General features: G+C 35.6%; 1 protein-coding gene and 1 pseudogene across 4 annotated transcripts in view; one reads left to right on the forward strand and one right to left on the reverse strand.

Moving 5' to 3' along the window:
• ZNF644 (zinc finger protein 644) overlaps positions 1 to 21,200 on the forward strand; it is a 96,624-nt gene that overhangs the window by 17,313 nt on the left and 58,111 nt on the right. For all 4 annotated transcript variants that reach the window (XM_045846995.1, XM_045846997.1, XM_045846996.1 and 1 more), the window contains one exon: positions 8,735 to 8,795. In XM_045846995.1, coding sequence (XP_045702951.1) covers positions 8,774 to 8,795 — 22 coding nt within the window. In that variant the 5' untranslated portion in view covers positions 8,735 to 8,773. The remainder of the gene's footprint in view (positions 1 to 8,734; positions 8,796 to 21,200) is intronic.
• Positions 100 to 6,571, reverse strand: LOC123823980 (annotated as a pseudogene).

Below are 21,200 nucleotides of genomic sequence, written 5' to 3' on the forward strand. Positions count from 1 at the left end.
AGTGGTTGCCAGGCTGCTGGTTTTCACAGGACTTGTAGAGTGTTGGCTTTTTTTACCCCTAGTTAAACAAAGATTTTATTGCTTGAGTGTGTAGACATTTTACGCAACCAGGGCAGAAGCTGTGGATGATTTGTGTTTCCATTTGGGGATGGGGGGGACTCATTTGGTCTTATAATATGAAGCCCAAACTGGTGAATACAGGTCTCTATCAAATCAGAGGGAATTACCTATTCTTATCCTTTTTATTCCTCTCAGGATGCTTTGATCAGCAACAACTTTCTTAATTAAATGGTTAGAGAGCCTCTGGAAGATCAGGAGCAAGTCCTTTGGACTTGAGAATTCTTGAGATTGTATTTCCTGTTCACATACTTATGAAATACCATGTGAGTCTCTAAGAATCACACCCATCTGTGAGAGAGTTAAGCACTTCCTGGCCAGTTTCTAGACCTGCTCATTTATCTCCTAAAGGTCAACTTCAGCCAGGTGGGGATGCTGGGACAGTAGGGTAGAGCCAACTGACACACGTGCTTCCCAGGGCAGGAGCATGCATGCAAACCATGATGACTGCGGCAGGCAGTGAAAAAGAGTGACAGTTGGGAACTCGGCAGGAAGCCACCCAGCACACAGGAAGTCAGAATCTTGGCTTTCTAAACTACTGTGGAACTGGGGTTGGAGGATGGGAATAGGACAAAATAAAATGCCACAAACTTTGCTGCGCTCACCAAGATTTCGCTCTCTTTCTTGGGTAAGCTCTCCCCAGATTGCTGCAAGCCTTTAAATAATTTTTAGAGTTTGGGAAAGTCGACTGGCTATTTTTGCCAGTGTTCTTTTTGATTTTATAGAGGAGGCAATTTTCAAATGTCCTCATTTTGATATTTTTGCTGTGTTTTATTGTTGAGTTTTAAGGTTTTTAAAAAATATTTTAGATATTAGCCTTTTGTTGTATATATAGTTTGCAAATATTTTTTCAAATCTTTCATTTTCTAATCCTCTTTACAGTGTCTTTGACAGAGTAAAAGATTTTTATCCCTTTACTTTTAGTCTGTGTGATCTTTTGTTCTGAAGTGGGTCTCCTGAAGACAACATATGTATGGGTCTTGTTTTCTTATCCATTCAGCAGTGACTCTGTTTCTTTTGATTGGAACATTTAGGCCATTTACATTTCAAGTGATTATTGATATATGTGTATTTATTGCCACTTTATTTTTTAAAATATGTTCCTCTGTTTTTTTCCTCCTCCTCATTCTTCTTATTCACATTCTTCTCCTTCCTCCTTTTCCTCTTCCTCTTTTTCCTCTACCTCTTCTTTCCTTTCCCTCTTTCTCCATTTGTTATGATACTGGTCTGGTGGTAACAAACTCCTTCAGCTTTTGATGAAGTTTATTTATCAAATTTTTCCTTTTCTGGATCATGCTTTTGGTGTTATTTCAAAGAACTCTTTTTTTCTAGCTCTAGATCCTGATTTTTCTTTTCTGTAAGATTAACAGTTTTACATTTAAACCTATAATCTATTTTGAATTAATAATATTGGTATAGTGTGTGAGATTTTGGTCAGTACTTTTTTCCCCACTATGTATAGCCAGTTGCTCCTGCATCAAGTGTTGAAAAGACTTTTCTTTCCATTGAATTACTTCTGCAGTTTTGTGTAAAAAAATAGCTAGCCATCCTCATGTGGGGCTTTGGTATAAGTTGGGGAAGTTACAGAGGGATATAAAAGAGTTAAGGCATTTTCATATATCAGATCCAAAATGAAGCAATCATATCCAAAGTGAAGAATTTATTTATATATATATATATATTTATCTATTTTCAAAGTTAAGAACTTAAATACCAGTATAGAAGTATACTGATTAGAAATGGGGGGTGGGGGTGGAGGTACTGTTTTTCATCACAAGTTTTATTTGATTTTAAAATGTGTGTGTATATAACTTTAAAATAAAAACAATGCTATAATGCCAATGCCTCATTTAGAAGAAATTCAAAACCTTACAAATGTCTATACGTTTAGTTTTGAAACATTTTTACTGTGGAAAAAAATACTTAGAATAACGCATAGGAAGAATATACAACTTTGAAGTATTCAAAAGTGCTTACCTGATTAATCATCTAATCAGGAATTAAAACCTTGCCAGAACCTAGAGTGAAGCCCCCTCCCAGCCACACCTCTTTTTTTTAGGAGAAACTACTGTCCTACTTTTATGGCAGTCTTTTTATTTTGTTTTATATTTTTATCATCTAAAATACATTTTTGACCTAGATATATGTTTCCTGTTAATGAAATTTATATAAATGGATCTTACTTTTAGCATTGTTGGGTATTCATCTCTGTTGTTGCATAAATAACTGTAGTTCTTTCACAATCATTGCTACACGGTGTATTATTGGAATATCCCACTATTATTTTCTTAATGGAAATTTGGGGTATTAACAGTTTTAGGCATTTATGAATACTGCTCTGGTTCTGATGGGTGTGACTCGGTTGAGCGTCGTTGTCCCATAAAGCAAAAGGTTGCCAGTTCCCTCCCCAGTCGGGATGTACAGGAGAGGCAACCAGTTGATGTTTCTCTCCCTACCTTTTTCTCTCTCAAAAAAATACATAAAATCTTTTAAAAGTTTTTAAAAAGTAATGCTGCTATGCATGTTCTTGTACCTGTCTCCTAGTGTACATATTTATATTTAGTAAATATCTAGGAATTAGAGTGGATCTATGATGAATTTCAGAAGATACTCCGATTTTTTTCATGAAGTGTTTTTAACAGCATCATCAATAAAGTTATTTTCACACTTCATCTTTACCAGCACTTTGTATTGTTAGTCTTTTAGACATTCTAGAGGGTGTGTACTGGTATCTCATAGTGGTTTTATTTTCCATTTCCCTGATTCCAAATGTGATTGTACTTTTTAATTTTTATTAGCCAGGTTTTATAAATATTTGTGTGTATTTGAAAAGAATATATTTTCTGCAGTTTTTTGGGTACAATAGTTATATGTTTCTATTAAGTCAGTTTTGTTAATTATGTTTAAAATTTCAAATCTCCACCCATTTCTGCATGTTGGTTTAATTAGAGAGATCTTTAAAAATTTTCTGCTGTTATGGATTTGTCTTTCTTGTGTTGCTGTCCATTTTTGCTATATATATGAATGAATCTGTGATATTGGGGCACACAAATTTACAATTGTTTTATGTTTCAGAAGAGTTGAATCTTTTATCATTATTGTTTTCATTATCTTTGGGAATGCTTTTTGTTTTGAAGTCTGCCTTGATCAATAATAACATAGCTACAGCCCTCTTATAGCTAGGGTTTGCGGTTCCTTTTTCAACCCAAACTTTTATTTAAAATTTTCTGTGCCTTTATGTTTTAGAGCTGTTTTGTATATTGTGTATATACCATATGGTTTTACTTTCAGTCCCATCTAATACTTCCTTGCCTTTTAATTATAACAAAGTTTGTTTAGATTTCATATAATTACTGAGATGCATTGGGGATTAAATAAATGATTTTATGTGCTTCCTATTTATTCTGATTTTGTATTCTTTTTCTCACCTTTCTTGCCATTTTTTAGATTAAGTATTTTTTATTTTAATTACTTCTTAAATTCCCCTACCTTTTCTTTTAACACTGTTTTGTCTGCTGCCACAAGTCTAATTTTTGTTTATTTGAAAATATCCTTTTTTTTTTCACTTTCATTTTTTAAGGGTAGTATCACCAGATAGAGATCATGTTCCAGTATCTCCACTGTTTTCTGATGAAGAGTCAGCCATTACTTGTATTGTCATTTCCCATATGGAACCATTCCCTTTTCTCTGGCCGCTCTCAAGGTTTTCTCTTTGGCCTTTAACAGCTTGAATATGATATGCATATAGAAGTGGTTGTTTGTGGTTATCCTGCTTGGGTTTGTTGACATTCTTGGACCTGTAAGTTAATATTCTGTACCAGAGTTGAGATATTTTGGCTATTATTTCTTTAACAAAAAATATTTTGTACCTTTTTCACTCTTCTGCCCTTCTATCTATGTAGAATGGGTTACATCTATGTTAGACCACCTGAGATTGGCCTACTGGTCTCTGAAATTCTTAAATTTTCTCCAGTCTCTTCACTTTGTTTTTTGGTTTGGATAGTATTATTGCCTTATTTCAAAGCTTACCAATTCTTTCTTCTGCCATCTGTTATCACACCCTTCTTGTTAATTTTTTATTTTAGTTATTTTATTTTTCAGTTTTTCCTTTTTATATAAAGTTTCTATCAATACTTTGAATATATATTTAAAATTTTAATAACATACTTAAAATAGCTGCTTTGAATTTCTTATATGCTAACTCTAACATCCAAGGTACTCAAAATCATTTTCCATTGCCTTTTTTTTTTCCTGAGTATGGATTAGATTTTCCTGTTTTGTGGGGTTTTTGGTTTGTTTGTTTTTTGGATATTATAACTTTTGTTTGAAAAATGGATATTGTGAATATGTTTTGGTGACTCTGGGTTGCTAATGTTTCTTTGAGAATTATTGGGTGAAGTTTATAGTCAGAATTTGAATCTTTCCCTGTGATTTTTATGCTTTTGGGGATTCTACTAATTACCAACTGTTCTTCTGTGCTTGGGTTCTGACATTTCAGCCTTGTAGGACTTTAGCTTCCTGCTGCCCAAACTGCACAGTTGAATGCACCCTGTTGAAAAAGCACCAAACTCAGAACAGCTCCATTTTTCAGGTGTAGCTTTTTCTCTGACCTTTGCCAACTTTTCCCCTTTCAACCCCTTTAGTTCTTTTCCATGCATACATAGTTTATTAGTCATCCAGTGATTTGGGCAAAGTTTATACTGAGAATTTTTTTTTACTCCTCTATGTCTTTTGCTGCCATGCTGTCTCCATTTAAATTTCCAGCTGCTTTTCCAGGCCTAACCTCTGAGCCCTATGGTGATACTATATTTTTTTTTTTTTTTTGCAGCAATAGTTTTTCTTTGCTTATGCCACACCTGAGGTTTCCAGCAGTCTGGAGTTACCTTAATGAAATTTTGAGGATTGAGAATTTTTAAAAATATATTTTATTGATTATGCTATTACAGTTGTCCCATTTTCCCCCCTTCACTCCCCTCCACCCTGCACACCCTCTCCCACCCATATCCCCCCCTTTAGTCATGTCCATGTGTCATACTTATAAGTTCTTTAGCTTCTACATTTCTTATGCTACTCTTACTCTCCCCCAATCTATTTTCAACCTACAATCTGTGCTACTTATTCTCTGTACCTTTTCCCCCTCTCTCCTCCTCCCACTCCCCTGTGGCTAACCGTCCATGTGATCTCCATTTCTGTGGTTCTGTTCCTGTTCTAGTTGTTTGCTTAGTTTCTTTTGGTTTTGCTTTAGGTGTGGTTGTTAATAATTGTGAGTTTGCTGTCCTTTTACTATACGTGTTTTTTCTTTCTCTTCTTTTCTTAAATAAATCCCTTTAACATTTCATAAAATAAGGGCTTAGTGATGATGAACTCCTTTAGCTTGACCTTATCTGAGAAGCACTTTATCTGCCCTTCCATTCTAAATGAGAGCTTTGCTGGATAGAGCAATCTGGGATGTAGGTCCTTGTCTTCCATGACTTGGAATATTTCTTTCCAGCCCCTTCTTGCCTGTAAGGTCTCTTTTGAGAAATCAGCTGACAGTCTGATGCCAACTCCTTTGTAGGTGACTGTCCCCTTATCTCTTGCTGCTTCTAGGATACTCTCCTTCATTTTTACTTTGGCTAATGTAATTATGATGTGCCTTGGTGTGTTTCTTCTTGGATCCAACTTCTTTGGGGCTCTCTGGGCTTCCTGGATTTCTTGGAAGTCTATTTCCTTTGCCAGACTGGGGAAGTTCTCCTTTATTATTTGTTTAAATACGTGCTCAATCTGTTGCTTTTCCTCTTCCCCTTCTGATACCCCTATAATTCGGATGTTGGAACGTTTAAAGATGTCCTGGAGGTTCCTAAGCTTCTCCTCGTTTTTTTTAATTCTTATTTCTTCATGCTTTCCTGCTTGGTTGTTTCTTGCTTCCTTCTGGTCCACTCTATTGTTTTGTGTCCCAGTTTCCTTCCCTTTACTATAGGTTCTCCAAGCATCTTCCTTCATCTCTTTTATGGTAATCTGCATTTTTTCATGTTATTTGTGCCCAAAATCAACCAATTCCGTGAGCTTCCTGATCACCAGTGTTTTGAACTGTGCATCTGATAGATTGGCTATCTCTTGGTCGCTCAAAAGGATGAGTCCTGGGGCATTGATTTGTTTGAGACATGTCTGTCTGTCTCTCTCTTTTTTTTTTTTTTTGGTCTGGTTGCTCCTATTACGGTGAACACCTAAGGGCGGAGCCTTAGGTGTTCACCTGGGCTGGGCACCCCAGTCGCTAGATTGTGACATTGTATGTGGGGGCAGGGGTGGGAGCAGGAGCAGGAGGGAACAATGGCGGTAGTTCCGTTCTCCTGGGATCTCAGTCCCTTCTCTGGGATCCTGGGTTGCGTGCTCTGCCCTGGTCCACAGTGCCACCTCACTGGGTCCGCCAGCTGCTGCTTGCATACTCAGCGTCCACCGCTGCAGTGTTGCACATCCCGGAAGGCTTACGTGCTCCCGGTGCCTTAGGCGTCCAGTTCTCCCTAATCTCCACGCACTGAGACCCGCACCCATTCCTTCTCTCAGCCCCTACTACTGGTCTGGATGAATGGGTCTACTTCAACTTCTTGGCTGTCCGACTTCCATTCAGATAAATTCTCTGTCAGTTCTGGGTGTTATTCTGCCTCTAAATTGTTGTTGTTCTAATCTTGGTTGTGGGTGGAGGTACGGTGCGTCCACCTATGCCTCCATCTTGCCGGAAGTCCTCTGAATTAAACTGTTTAGCCTGACTTTTTACTTTTTAAAAATATATATTCCTGTGAGCATTTTGGGATACAACACAAAATTTCTGTAGTCTTTCATGCAGCCTACATTGTTACACCTTTATGATGTGCACATCCAGTGAAAGTGCCAAAATGAGATAAATGAATTCTTGGCCACACTGTAGTTCAGAATATACACAAACAGATGGGGTTGATACAGAGCTATCACTAGTTGCGACAGCATTTGAGAAACACAAGTTTATGCAGCTGAAGAAATTAAAGAAGGATCTGTCAGGGTGACTAAGCTAAATATTGAAAAATTACTAAAAAGGTGCTAGCAAAGTTAAAGAGAGACAGTAGGTAGCTATAGTTGACCTTGTGAAAAGGCATGAAAGCTGAGCATGGGGGCTGTTCTGGGAATTGAAGAAGTCTGGTATAGTAGAAACATGTAGTAAATGTGATTAGGGATAGACAGAAATGAGATCGTTGATGATTTTATTGAAGGACTTGAAGCATAGATGTGGCATCTTGGATTGGCTAAAAAGTTTTTTTTTCTGTACAGTGGCTCTAAGCACATCGTCTTTAACTTCATTCAAAATAATTTCGTTAGATTGCATTATGGCAGCTGTCATATCTGTGCATTACAAAAACTTAACTAAAATTGGTGAATTTTTGTATAGCCATTTTAATATTGAAGATGGAAGAAAATACACAACATTTTCAACATATTGTGTTTTATTTCAAGAAAGGTAAAAATACAACTGAAATAAAAAAAAGATTTGTGTAGTGTAGGAAAAGGTGCTGGGACTGCTCGAACATATCAAAAGTGGTTTGTGAGGTTTCTGCTGGAGATTTCTTGCTGAGTGATACTCCAGTGGTTGGGCAGACCAGTTCAAGTTAATAGCGATCAAATTGTGACGTTAACTGAGAACAATCAGCGTTATACCACATGGGAGATAGCCGACATACTCAAAATATCCAAATCAGTAATGTTATTGATGACAATGAAAAATGTGTCTTCTATTTTATGGAAAAAACTAAATGAATTTTTTCTCAACCTGATAGTTCTGGGAGGGATGAATTTGAGATGATAGTCTAGAAATAGCAGTTATAATAATCTAGGTATGAACAGCAGGCAGTAGGTATGCTGGTGCCGTCTTTAGAGAGTAAGAATTCAGAATAGTAACAATCTATTACAGGTAGGGGAAGGAGATTACTAGAGTTCAGGGTAGGACATACTGCGTTTTCAAAATTTATAGAATGTGATACAATTAGAGGTAAGTAGATTTTCTGACAAGTACATTTTCAGTGGAGTGTTCATGTAGAGATTACATATACTAGATTGAATATTAAATTGAGGAAGTAGGAGAGTGTCAATATATGCCATTCTGTATAATAATGATTCCTGGCATTTAGTAAAGTATTTAATCAGTGTTACCTGTTATTATGGCTACTATTAGTGTATACTTTTATACATCTCATTCTGTATTCTTCAACTTTTTGGCCTTTTTTGGCATATTTTTTTGACAGACAAATAATAGTATTAGGTAAACATTGAGTTAGATAGAAGTGTGTCTTATAAATAAATCCTGATTTTAATTACAGCTATTGCCACACTACTGAAGTTAATGAAAACATGTTTTGTAAAATTTTCCTGAAGAGAACTAGAAAGCTAATTTCTCATTTGAATAAATTATTTTTTCTGAAAGTAAAAAGGTACTTAGCAAGTTTCCCAAAAGTTAAAATAATCATGTTTTAGTTGAACAGTTTTTCAGACATGTCTTATCAAGAGAAAAATTGATTTGCAGTTTTTCATTTGAAAGTATTTTGTGTCATAGATGTACTTATTCATACATGAAGCAAAAAACTAAATGATGGTTTTGCCTGTATTCTTTCAGGTTTGATTTAATCTCGAATGAGGGTGTTCTTGCAGCAATATGTTAATAAGACAAAATCTAGGTAAGTAGAATACTTTTTAAAATATTACATGTCAAAGTAAGAGCAATACAAATATTTGTTTTAAAAATCTGCCTTCGAGTCCAGAATCAGTGAGTTTTTTAATAAGATTTTGAAATACAAAGAATCAACTTTTTGATGCATTTCATCCAGTTGATTTGGTGGGAGAAAAATACAACTACCAAATTGTGGAACTAAGTTTTTTTCCTTTTTTTATATTGAGCTTTATAATTCAAGTGTGTGGTTTCCATTAATTGTAAAACATATTAGAAAACCAAATGCATGCCCTGGCCAGTGAGGCTTAGTGAATTGATTGTTGGCCTGTGAACCAAAGGATTGCCATTTCAGTTCCCAGTCAGGGCACATACCTGGGTTGCATAGTAGGGGGTGCGTGAGAGGCAACCACACACTGATTTTTCTCTCCATCTTTCTCCCTTCCTTCCTCTTTCTCTAAAAATAAATAAATAAAATCTTAAAAAATAAAAAAGAGCCCTGGCTGGTGTGGCTCAGTGGATTGAGCACGGGCCTGGGAACCAGGGGGTCACTGGTTTGATTCCCAGTCAGGGCCCATGCCTGGGTTGCAGCTGGGTCCCAAGTGGGGGATGTGTGAGAGGCAACCACACATTGATGTTTCTCTACCTCTCTTTCTCCTTTCCTTCCCTCCCTCTAAAAAATAAATAAATAAAATATTTAAAAAATTAAAGAGAAAAGAAAACCAAATTTAGTAAGAGACTTGTTACATTGCTTCAGTGTTCTCTTGTGGGTTATAGTACTTGAGTAGTCTTTGCTTTTGTAAATTTTACTTTTTATTTCTGTGAATAAAGCACTGCCACAAGTTGGTTAAAATATCCCAATTGTTACTTTTTAATATGATGTTTAGAATTATAAATGATTTTTAAAATATTTTCCTTGCTGATACCTCTACTGAATGATTTTTCTAATTTAGCATTCTGATTTGCTTTAATTTCTTAAAGCTGTTGACTTTCAGAAAGTTGAATTGTGGCTATGTACTTTTGGTCTGGTATGTGAAAGAATGCTTTTTAATAATATCAGCTGTTGAAATGTTAAAAAATATGTATACATTTACTATCTATTGGTAATGAGCATAGCTTCAGGATATACAAAGAAGAATACTTTGATAAAATTGCACTTAACTTGATCCTTTTCTAATCTAACCAGATGATTCAACTGTCAGAAACTTCTTGATCTCACAGTTAAAAAAAAAAAAGGCTAGTTAAGTGCTGTGATTGAGTAATGTGCAGTTAAATATTGTATTCTCAATAAATGGTTTGGGTGTAATTTGAGCAGTTTTCCCTTTATTGCTATGATATAATAATGGTTTTTTGAAGAGTATTTCTTTTCTCTATGTCATGTTAAGTGCTTCTTGTGCATTATTAATCTTCATATCTCCTATAAGGTAGGTACTGTGGTGTAGAAAATTTTTGGGTTTTTTTGGCTACTAGGGAGCTGTTTCTTTTTATTTAGGAAGAGCACTTGATTTTCATAGCATTATAAGGAACATTTGTCTGTATATCTTCCTGAAGGAGAGAAGCAGTTAGACTTTTGGACTTAAGGTCTTATAGGGATTTTGTTTGCTAGTTGAATATACAGTGTCTATTAGAACTTTGATTTTGATTTCTTACAGGTTAGATATTACTCATGAGGTGACAGTAGTTTAATTTACTCTTATCTTATCCCACCACAATTATATATGAACTTTTCTTTTTTATTAAGTTCTAATGTGTGTGTGGTAAAATGTGGAAAATTTAAAATACAGAGCTGAATGAGTTTTTACATATGTGTTTACATGTATAACCTCCATCCAGATCAAGATGCAGAATGTTCTTACTGCCCCAGAAAGTTTCTCTTATTCTTCCTTTTGCAGTCCAATAGCCTCTCCTCCTGAGGTAAGCATCATCCTGTATTCTATCAGCAGAGCTTAGTTTTGCCTTGAATTTTGTGTATATAATGTATTCTTTTGTACCTGTTTTTTATTCAACATAATGTTTTTGAGTTTCCTTCATGTTGTTGTATCAGTAGTTCATTATTATTTTTTAATTGATTTTAGAGAGAAAGAGAAACATTGATTTGTTGTTTCAGCCTTATTTATGCATTCATTGGTTGCTTCTTGTAGGCACCCTTAGCTGGGTACTGAACCTGCCAATTTAGCATATCCAGTCTATGCTCTAAGCAGCTGAGCTACTTGAGCAGTAACATCCCATTGTGTGAACATCCTGCAAATTTTTCATGCACTCTGCCTATAATTTTGCTTATTGGGTTCTCTGAGTCTCTGACCTCACTTGCCAGCATTCTACACTGCTTTCCTTCCTCTAGATGTCCCTTTCATTTTTCTCCATCATCTGTACAATAGTAATAAAATATAAGTTCTATAACATGGTATACAATGGTCTCACTATAGCTATTTCAGAATGCTTAGCATTAAGTAAACAATATAGGATGTTTATATTCCTAGTTTTAGTCCTAAGTATATGTTGTCAGTCTTCTCCAGCCCCTTACCTTCTCAATTGCCAAGGTCCCTTCCTCCTTGTCAGCTTATCTCCTAACATGATCCATCTCAAGCATTATCTTGTCCTTTGAGCCAGGCCTGGCTATACTGCAGTAGTCTACTTTCTTTACTAGGCTGTGAACTCTTTGAAGGTAGACACCATCCACGCCTTATTTATCTCAGCACAGTACTTAGTGAATGTTTGTTAGACATAGAACAGTGAATAGAGATATCTCTTCAGACAAATAGATATTCAGAATATTTGCTGGAATGGGATGGGGGCATTAATAATTCAGTTGCTGTTGGCTATAGGAAGGTGTCTATGAAAGCAATACAAAGATAGCATTATAGACATTTTGGGAAGAGAAATAAAATATTCCCAAGTCGTCTTTCAGTCCAGTTGGAATAAAATACCTAGTCATTGTTGATTTTGATTATGCTTTCCAAATGAAGGCATTGATCCATGTTAAGGAAATTAGAGTGTTTGTCACTAATATCATTCCCTTTGTGAGTTTGTACTAGTTATTTCTCTGAAGATTATCAGAAGATTTTAATCCACAGAGAAGATTGGAAAGACTTATCCCATCTGTAAGAAGTAAAGAAAACTTTTACTTATTTTTCTCAGGGTAAAAATCTATTGGGAGTGGAGGAAGAAATTATATTATGGCCTAGAATTGTGATAATATTTTTAACTCCTGTAGCTTAGGAAACTTGCTGTTTACTGAAAAGTTTTTTTAAAAATGTTTGTTTTATCATTGCAGATCTGTAATATACATAAACAATATATTGTCTCCTTTTTTACTTTTTGTATTTATTGGGGTAACATGGGTTAATAAAATCACATAGGTTTTAGGTGTACCCTTCTGTAACACATCATCTGTGTATTGTGTTGTGTGTTTACCACCCCAAGTTAAGTGTCCTTCCATTACCATTTATCTATCCCCCTTACAATTTCTTAAGAAATGAAACTTTTTAAAAACTCGAAAGCATTTCATACCAGTTTTCTTTCATATTCGAAATTCGGCTAGTTGTGTTGGCTATTGTAGTCACCTGGGGGGGTTTTATGCCTGAAGCTTGATTGCCTTCTGGCAAGTCCAAAGCAAGGACAGGTTCTTTCCCACTGGGATCAATTTGTTGCTTTTGCTCTGCAGCTTCTGCCATAGAGGTTGAACACAGAGTTGGACGTTGACCCCATGTCATGCTGTTCCTCTACCTCCCCACAAGGATTTTCTTAGACACAGACTTTCATTGAATGTAGAACCTCATGTATTTCTTTTATTTTATCCTGGATGTTAATTGTTTAGTTTTTTGTTGGTAAAATTTGAGTATTTAGAAAAATTTAACCTTGCATTTGCTTGACTTAAGGTCTTTAAAAGATTTTAGACTGGGTTTTTTTTCCCCTCTCACGGGCTGATAGGATACCTCAGTTTCACACTCTTTCTCCTCATTTTGTGCTTGAATATTGTAGTGAGCTGCTGCTAAGCATTTCCATTTTGAAGAATCCCTAAATCCAAGAATTGGAAGTTTTTCATGGAAGTGTCTTATATTAGCTTAATTTTCTTAATTTCCAAATTAACTCCTCTGTGCTTCACTCTCTTTAGTAGCATTGTAATGTGCTTCTCTTTGTTGTAATGTGAAAAACACCTTTTAATTAGTAAACTTACTTGTTTTTCATTCTTGTTGAGATTGCATAGCATACATCTGACTGTTTTCAAGTATATTGCCAAGCAACATTTAGTATTTTCAAAATTGTAATTTTAAATAAAAGTCACATTTTCTTATATGTGTGAATAGTACAGAAATGTTTAAAATAAGAGGGTAAAACTCTCTTCTCTCCCAACACTGTGCTCTGTATAAGTTATCAAAAATAGCTTGTATGTATTCCTCATGTTTCTTTCTACATTTACTGATATATCTTGATCATTCTTTCATGTATACATTAGGTATAATGTAACTTTTATTATTGGTGGACACTTCTTGGGTTTTTTGCTTGTATAAGCAATACTACAATAAATATTCTTGATTCTATCATTGGGATTGTGTGAGAGTGTGTAGGATAATTCATAACAGTGGACCACTGGGTCACTCTATATGTGCCCTTTAATTTCTGATATATATTGCAAAATTGCAATGAGATTGTACCATAGCATTCTTATTAGCAGTTCTTGAGAATATCTGTTTTCCCAATGCTGTGCTAAATGGTAACTCGTGTTTTAATTATTGCCAGTCTAATTAGTGAAAAGTGGTATTTGTGCATTTCTTTAATTGTGATATTCCTCAAAAGTTTGAAATGTCACTTTCATCATAAATTAATTTCTTTGGAGAGTATGTAACTTGCAAAGATGTTGCTTCATTGGTAAATCCATCAATTAACATACATACCCTCATGATTTTTGTATTACATTCTGTTATTAATACTGAATAACCAGGTTTTAATAAAAGTCACATATGCTTATGTTTGAGCAAGTAGTTTTTTTATTCCCTTATACTTTTTATTTAGGGTAAATATTTCCTAATGATTAATTTCTTATTTATTTATTTTTTATCTTCACCAAAGGATATACTTACTGATTATACAGAGAGGGGAAGGGAAGAAGAAAGGGAGGGAGAGAAACAGTGATGTGAGAGAGAAACATTGATTGGTTGCCTTTTTTGTATACACCCCAACCTGGACTGAACCCACAACCTAGGCATGTGCCCTGACCAGGAATCAAACTCTGCAGGATGATGCCCAACTAACTGAGCTGTACTGGCTAGGGCAAAGAATTTCTTTATAATTTGCCATAAACTAATGTTAGCATAGTCTGTAAGTATAAGTACCTATTAGATTTATTACATCTGGATTAACAGTATGCCATTTGATTCTCTCTTCTCTTGCAGCTAAAACATTAGAAAACTTTCTTTCTTTGTGGTTATGTTTTTGCTGCCTTTAGCATGTATGGTAAGATGTAATTATTAGTCTCAGATCCAGCTTTAAGTCAATGAATGCCTTTTTTCAAATTCTTTAATTCTAGAAACTACTAAATTTAAGATCAGAAAGAAGAGAGGCAAAAAATCCTTAACATACAGTAGTTTTCTCTGAGTTATTTTTTTTAAGATGTTATTTATTTATTTTTAGAGAGAGGAGAAGGGAAGGAAAGAGGGAGAGAAACATCAATGTGTGGTTGCCTCTCACGCACCCCCGGCTGGGGACCTGGCCTGCAACCCAGGCATGTGCCATGACTGGGAATCAAACCCGCGACTATTTGGTTTGCAGACCTGTGCTCAGTCCACTGAGTTACACCAGCCAGGGCTCTCTGAGTTATTTTTAAAGGTTAAGATATTACCTTCTTTGGGGCTTATCTTTTTTTTGAACAGTATTTCCTTTGTGATGCCTTTACTCCTAGATATGTTTGTATTTCTCTTGGTCTTTCTTAAAACTCATCCTTGGTTTCACTGGGTTTCATTTGTTGAGAGGCTTAGGTAGGCTGCATTGATAAATTTTTAAGCTGAGTGGTCAATGTAAGTTTTTCATAGAAAGCTTCACCCATGCCTATACTTACTCTTTTTTTAAATTATTTTTTCCAAATAATTACATGCTCTAAGCTGTAAGTAAAGGTTTTCTTTAATCATTGTTTATTACAGATGTCACAATTTTCCCCCTTTGCTCTCTCCTATCCCACCTACGACCTGTTCCCACAGTCAATCCCCACTCTGTTGTCCATGTCCATGGGTCATTTATACCTGTTCTTTGACTTGACCCTTCCTTTTCTTTCCTGCAATATGTCCCTCCCCACTCCCCTCTGGTTCCCATCATTCTGTTCTTGTTTCCATGCCCCTGGTTCTATTTTGCGTATTTTTTTGTTTTGTTCATTAGGTTCCTCTTATAGGTGAGATCATATGGTATTTATCTTTTGTCGCTTGGTTTATTTTACTTGGCATAATACTCTCCAGTTCTATCCATGCTGTTGTGAAGGTAGGAAGAGTTCCTTCTTTCTGCTGCATAGTATTCCATTGTGTAAATGTACCACAGTTTTTTGAGCTGCTCATTTACTGATCGGCACTTAGGCTGTTTCCAAAACTTGGTTATTGTAAATAGTACTGTTATAAACATTGGAGTGCATAGGTTCTTTTGCATTGATGTTTCAGGATTCTTAGGGTACATTCCCAGCAGTGGAATTGCTGGATAAAAAGGCAGTTCCATTTTTAGATTTCTGAGGAAATTCCATACTGTTTTCCACAGTGGCTGCACCAGTGTGCATTCCCACCAACAGTGCACTAGGGTTCCCTTTTCTCCACAACCTTGCCAGCACATGTTGTTTTATTAATGATGGCTATTCTGACAGGTGTGAGATGGTATCTTATTGTGGTTTTAATTTGCATCTCTCTGATGGGCAGTGATGTTGAGTATCCTTTCGTATGTCTATGGGCTCTCTGTATGTCCTCTGGAGAAGTGTCTGTTCAGGTCTTTTGCCCATTTTTTAACTGGATTGTTTGTCATCCTGATGTTGAGTCATAGATATGAGTTCTTGACATATTTTGGAGATAAATCCCTTGTCTGAGGTATCATTGGCAAATATATTTTCCCACACGGTTGGTTCCCTTTTCATTTTGATGATGTTTTTGTTAGCCATGCACAAGCTTTTTAATTTGATGTAGTCCCATTTGTTTATTCTTTCCTTGATTTCCCTTGCCTTAGGGATATATCAGCAAAAATATTGCTGCATGGGATATCTGATATTTTACTGCCTATGTTTTCCTTTAGGACTTTTTATTGTGTCATGTCTTTAAGTGTCATGTTTTAAGTCTTTTATCCATTGTGAGTTTATTCTAGTGTTTGGTACAAGTTGTTGATCTAGTTTCATTTTTTGCATGTACCATTTCAGTTCTCCCAGAACCATTTATTGAAAAGGCTATTATTATTCCATTGTATGCTCCTGCCCCTTTTGTCAAATATTAATTGACCATAAAGGCATGGGTTCATTTCTGGGCTCTCTGTTCTGTTCCATTGATCTGTGTGTCTGTTCTTATGCCGTACCAGACTGTTTAGATTACAGTGGCCTTGTAAGATAGTTTGATATCAGATATTGTGATCCCTCCTACTTTGTTCTTCTTTCTCAAGATTGCTATGCCCATGTGGGGTCTTTTTTGGTTGCATATAAATTTTGAAATATTCTCAATCTATGAAATATGTCATTGGTACTTTAATAGGGATTTCTTTGAACATATAGATTGCTTTCCATCCTCACCCTTCCTCCTCCCTGCTGATAACTTTCCAGGTGATCTCCAAATCTATGATTCTGTTTCTGTTCTAGTTATTTACTTTGTTTTTGTTTTTCAGATTCAGTTGTTGATAGTTGTGAGTTTATTGTTATCCTAATGTTCATATTTTCATCTTCTTTTTCTTAAATAAGCCCCTTTATCATTTCTTGTAATGATTGTTTAGTGATGATAAACTCTTTTAACTTTACCTTGTCGGAGAAGCACTTTATCTCCCCTTCCATTCTAAATGATAGCTATACTGGATTAGAGTAATCTTGGTTGTAGGTCATTGCTCTTCGTCTTTTCGAATACTTTTTTTAGTCCCTTTTTGCCTACAAAGTTTCTTTTGAGAAATTGGCTGATAGTCTTATGGGAATTCTTTTGTTGGTAACTCTCTGCTTTTTTCTTGCTGCTTTTAAGATTCTCTCATTGTTTTTAACCTTTGGCATTTTAATTATCATGTATCTCCATATGGTCTTCTTCGGGTCCATCTTCTTTGGGACTCTGTGCTTCCTGGACCTGTATATCTAATTCCTTTGCCGAATTATGGAAGTTTTCTTTCATTATTTTTTCAAATAAGTTTTCAATATCTTGCTCTTCCTCTTCTCCTTTTGGCATCCCTATTATTCAGATGTTGGCACTTTTGGAGATGTCCCAGAGTTGTCTTATTGTCTTCTCGTTTTTTAAAAATTCTTTTTCTTCTGTTCTGATTGACTTTATTTCCTCCTTATGTTCTAAATTGTTGATTTGAATCCCAGCTTCCTTCCCTTCACTGGTGATTCCCTGTAGATTTTTCTTTATTTCACTTAGTATAGTCTTAATTTCTTCCCTTATGCTTTTATCATACTCAATCACTTCTCTGAGCATCCTGATTACCAGTGTTTTGGGCTCTGCATCTCATAGGTTGGCTGTCTCCATTTTGCTTAGTTCTTTTTCTGTTCTTTTTTTTTTTCCCCTGTTCTTTCATTTGGGCCATATCTCTTTGTCTCCTCAATTTGGCAGCCTTCCTGTATTTGTTTCTGTGTTATTAGGTAGAGCTGCTTTGACTCCCTGTCTCAGCACACTCGTTAAGTTTTATGGGGTGGAGCCTTAGGTACTTGCCAGGGCAAGGCAACCCGCTTTACTGCTTTGTGGCTTTTTATGTGAGGGAGGGGTTAGGGAGGGGAGAATGCCACTGCTTGGCTGCTGGAGGATCGCTTGGTATTCTCCCTGTTTCCAGTCACTTCACCCCATTCCCATATGTGACTGGCAGCCCTCTGGCTGCTGCCCTGGTGGTAGTTCCCAGAGTGGGTGGGTTTGCATACATTCTAGGACCATGCAGGCCCTTTAAACAGACCCTCCGAAGAGACTGGCAGTTTCTTCCACTGCACCAACCCCCACTGGTTTTTACAGCCAGAAGTTATGAACCTTCATTTCCCAGTGCTAGAACCCTAGACTGTGTGGTCTGTCCTGGTGCTGGGATCAGTCTTTCCCAAGGTGTTCTTTCCGACTTTTATGTACCACATGTGAAGACTGCCCGTTCTGCCAGCTGCCACCTCCACTTCTCCACCCACACACTGTGTCCTCTCTAGCCCAGCTCCCTGTCTGTGCCCCTCCTACCTATCTGGATGAATATGGCTTCTTTAAATCCTTGGTTGTTGGACTTCCTTACAGTTTGATTTTCTGGCAGTTGTAGGTGTTTTTTGTTTTTGAGGTTAGTTGTGATCCTTCTTCTGGTTGTGCAAGAAGGTGAAGCATGTCTTACCTATACCTCCATCTTGACCGGAAGTCATACCTGTACTTATAAAAATTTCTACCCAAATCTGGAGTGGTTTTCAACTTAAAAATTAAAGGCTAAGTGGCAAATATCCTTCCAGTATGTGACAGAAAACCATAAAACTTCCCTGTCAGACCCAAAATTTTGCTGTTGCTATATAGTTGAACCTTTTATGGTAGGTCTAAAGTGTAAATAAAGGTGCTAAGTAAAACAAGGTATTAAATAAGACTTTATTAAAGCCTGTTGTTCTATACACTATGCATTGTGTTAAGTATTCACTGATAATTAGAAATCTCTGTGCTATATAATGAATTATGTTGAGTCACAAACATAATACTGTCAGGTATGTAAAGGGAAGTATAGTAGGAGCAAGGAGGGAATTTTGAAGGACGAGATCAGGAAAGGTTTTGTAGAAGGACAGTAATGTTTGAGTTGGGCCCTAAAGAAAAGAAATAGAATTTTGATTGTAGGATGACCTGGGACAGACAGGGTGTGAACTAAATTTTAGTTTCCAGAAATCATTTTCTAAGTTTCACTTATCTAAATGTCCATATTGTCTACGTTACTGACATTTTCTTAAGTGTGCCAAAGTTTACACTTTACTAAAGCTTAGGAATTTATTGCTTGAACTGTTCCCTTTTTCTGAGTTTTCAAACTTTTGAAACAACCCTGATTGTAAACTCGCCAAGAAGTGAATTATACTGTGAAAGTGTCCATGCTTATCATTAATTTATGTATTATGATATTACAGTTAAGACTATGAGTTTCATAAATAATAAAAGTATGGCTTGAGGTCAGGTATTATGAGAACCTAAATTCTCTGACCTCTCATCTACTGTTCTTTTGAGATGACCATTAAAGCAAGTATTTGAAACCTTTTAGGTTTTTCTAGCCATGCTAAGCACTGTGGGCCTACCTGTCACATGACTGATGCTCAGTAAATACTTGTTTAATGTTTTATTTTTTCCCTTAGTGTTTTATGAATTGATTAGTTAAATTGGTTTTCACTCGTACATGATACTAGTTACTAGTCTGAGGAGAAAAGATGACTAAATATGTAATTACAATAAAATGTGATTAGTGTTGTGATAGTCTGTGCTTCTGGATGACCAGGACTGTGTTTGTTTTATTTATTAATATATGAGCACTTAGGATAGCACTTTACTTGTAGGAGGCATTTAATAAAGATTTATTGAATGACTGAATGGAAATATGGCAAGGCCCCTCAAAAGTGTCATTTTAACTAAAACTTGAGGGAACTGTTGGTAATTTATCTAGGTAAAAAGTTGGGGGAGAACTGTCATTAAGCAGAAGTAGTAGTATGTAGAAAGGGTAAGATGTAAGAGAAAGGGAATTTAGGTTACATCTAAAAACATAATCAATTTGGACATTTTTATTTATGTGTTCTGATATCAGTGGATTGATTAGTTGCCTTTCCTCTCAAAACTGTTCTTGTTACTGTATTCTCTTGTTATTAAGGTCAAAATCCCTCTGAATATTTACATTGCTCATTTTCTGTCATAAAGATTCGGTCAATTACTAGGGCTTTTTGCTTTTATTTTGTCAACATATTAATCTTTTGCTTTCTCATAACTATTTTGGTTATTACATTGCATTAGTTTGGGAACAATATGTCTTTGTTCACTTTATCTTACTTATCTAAGGACATTTAATTCAACTTTTTAGGAAGTTACACAGTTATATTATTTTATTATTCACTTGCTCAAAAAAGTTAACTCCTTAGTGGATAAATTTTAATTCTTAGATCATATAATCAAGAGCTTCAAACTTTATGTTCCAATAAATCGTAACAGTTTCATCTCCTGCTATTTTTTAAATATTTGCTGCAGCCCAATTGATTGTTATTATTTTTTTAAAAATTCTGACATTTTAATGTTTACTCATATCTTTCTCACCAATCTCATTTTCAGTTCATCTGTACACTTGAAATTTAACCATCCCAGAAAGTTCAGCTCATATCTTGCCTGCCTTGAGGTGACATAGTCTCTAGCAAGTCATACTCTCTACATCTACAGTGACTGCAAAGTGAGCCACCTATTGGTTGAATGACTTAAAAGCATGACAAGATAGTAAGATATTAAATATTAACATCTGCTGCACTCTCTGCAATTGACAGGCTCTTATATTATTTTGACTGATTATAAAGTAAAACTATTATAATCTTAGATTTTTTAATACAAAATGTTTACTCTTTCTACACTTGAAAAGCTGTTAGATTTTTTTTTTTGCTTGATTAAAAACCAAAATGACGATGAGCCCAGATTTATTTTAACATTTATAATAGTTAATACTATATGCTAGGCAGTTACAAGTATTAACTCAACCCTGAGTTTTCAGATAAGAAAACATCCTCTCATTATAGCTGTGAAGAGAAGTCACACAGAAAAAAAGCTATAATCAAATATATAGTCTTATCTCATTTAGATTCTCATTTCTTCTTCACCCTCAGGTTATTTTGGAGCAAATCCAGACACTTTATTGGTCTCCACCTGACCCTTGTTGGTAATTAAAAAATAACTTGATATTCTTTATACCTAGAAAAAGTTTAAAATAAACTTGATTGTGACCAAAATCTTTCCTAGAATTTACAATAAACCTATAGATTGATTTGGGAAGAATGAATTTTCTAAACTGTGTATCTCTCCATTTACTTGGGTCTTTGATTTTTTTTTTAGATTTTATTTATTTACCATTAGAAAAGGGAGGGAGAGAAATATTGCACACCCCCAACTGGGGGCCTGGCCCACAACCCAGGCATTTGCCCTGACTGGAAATTGAACTAGCGACCTTTGGGTTTGCAGGCCAGTGCTCAATCCACTGAGCCATACCAGCCAGGGCTAGGTCTTTGATTTCTTTATTTAGCATTTGTAATTTTAGCACACAG

The sequence above is a fragment of the Phyllostomus hastatus genome, unplaced genomic scaffold (assembly GCF_019186645.2).
Source record: "Phyllostomus hastatus isolate PE091 unplaced genomic scaffold, TTU_PhHast_1.1 phas_contig_524, whole genome shotgun sequence".
NCBI lineage: Eukaryota > Metazoa > Chordata > Mammalia > Chiroptera > Phyllostomidae > Phyllostomus > Phyllostomus hastatus.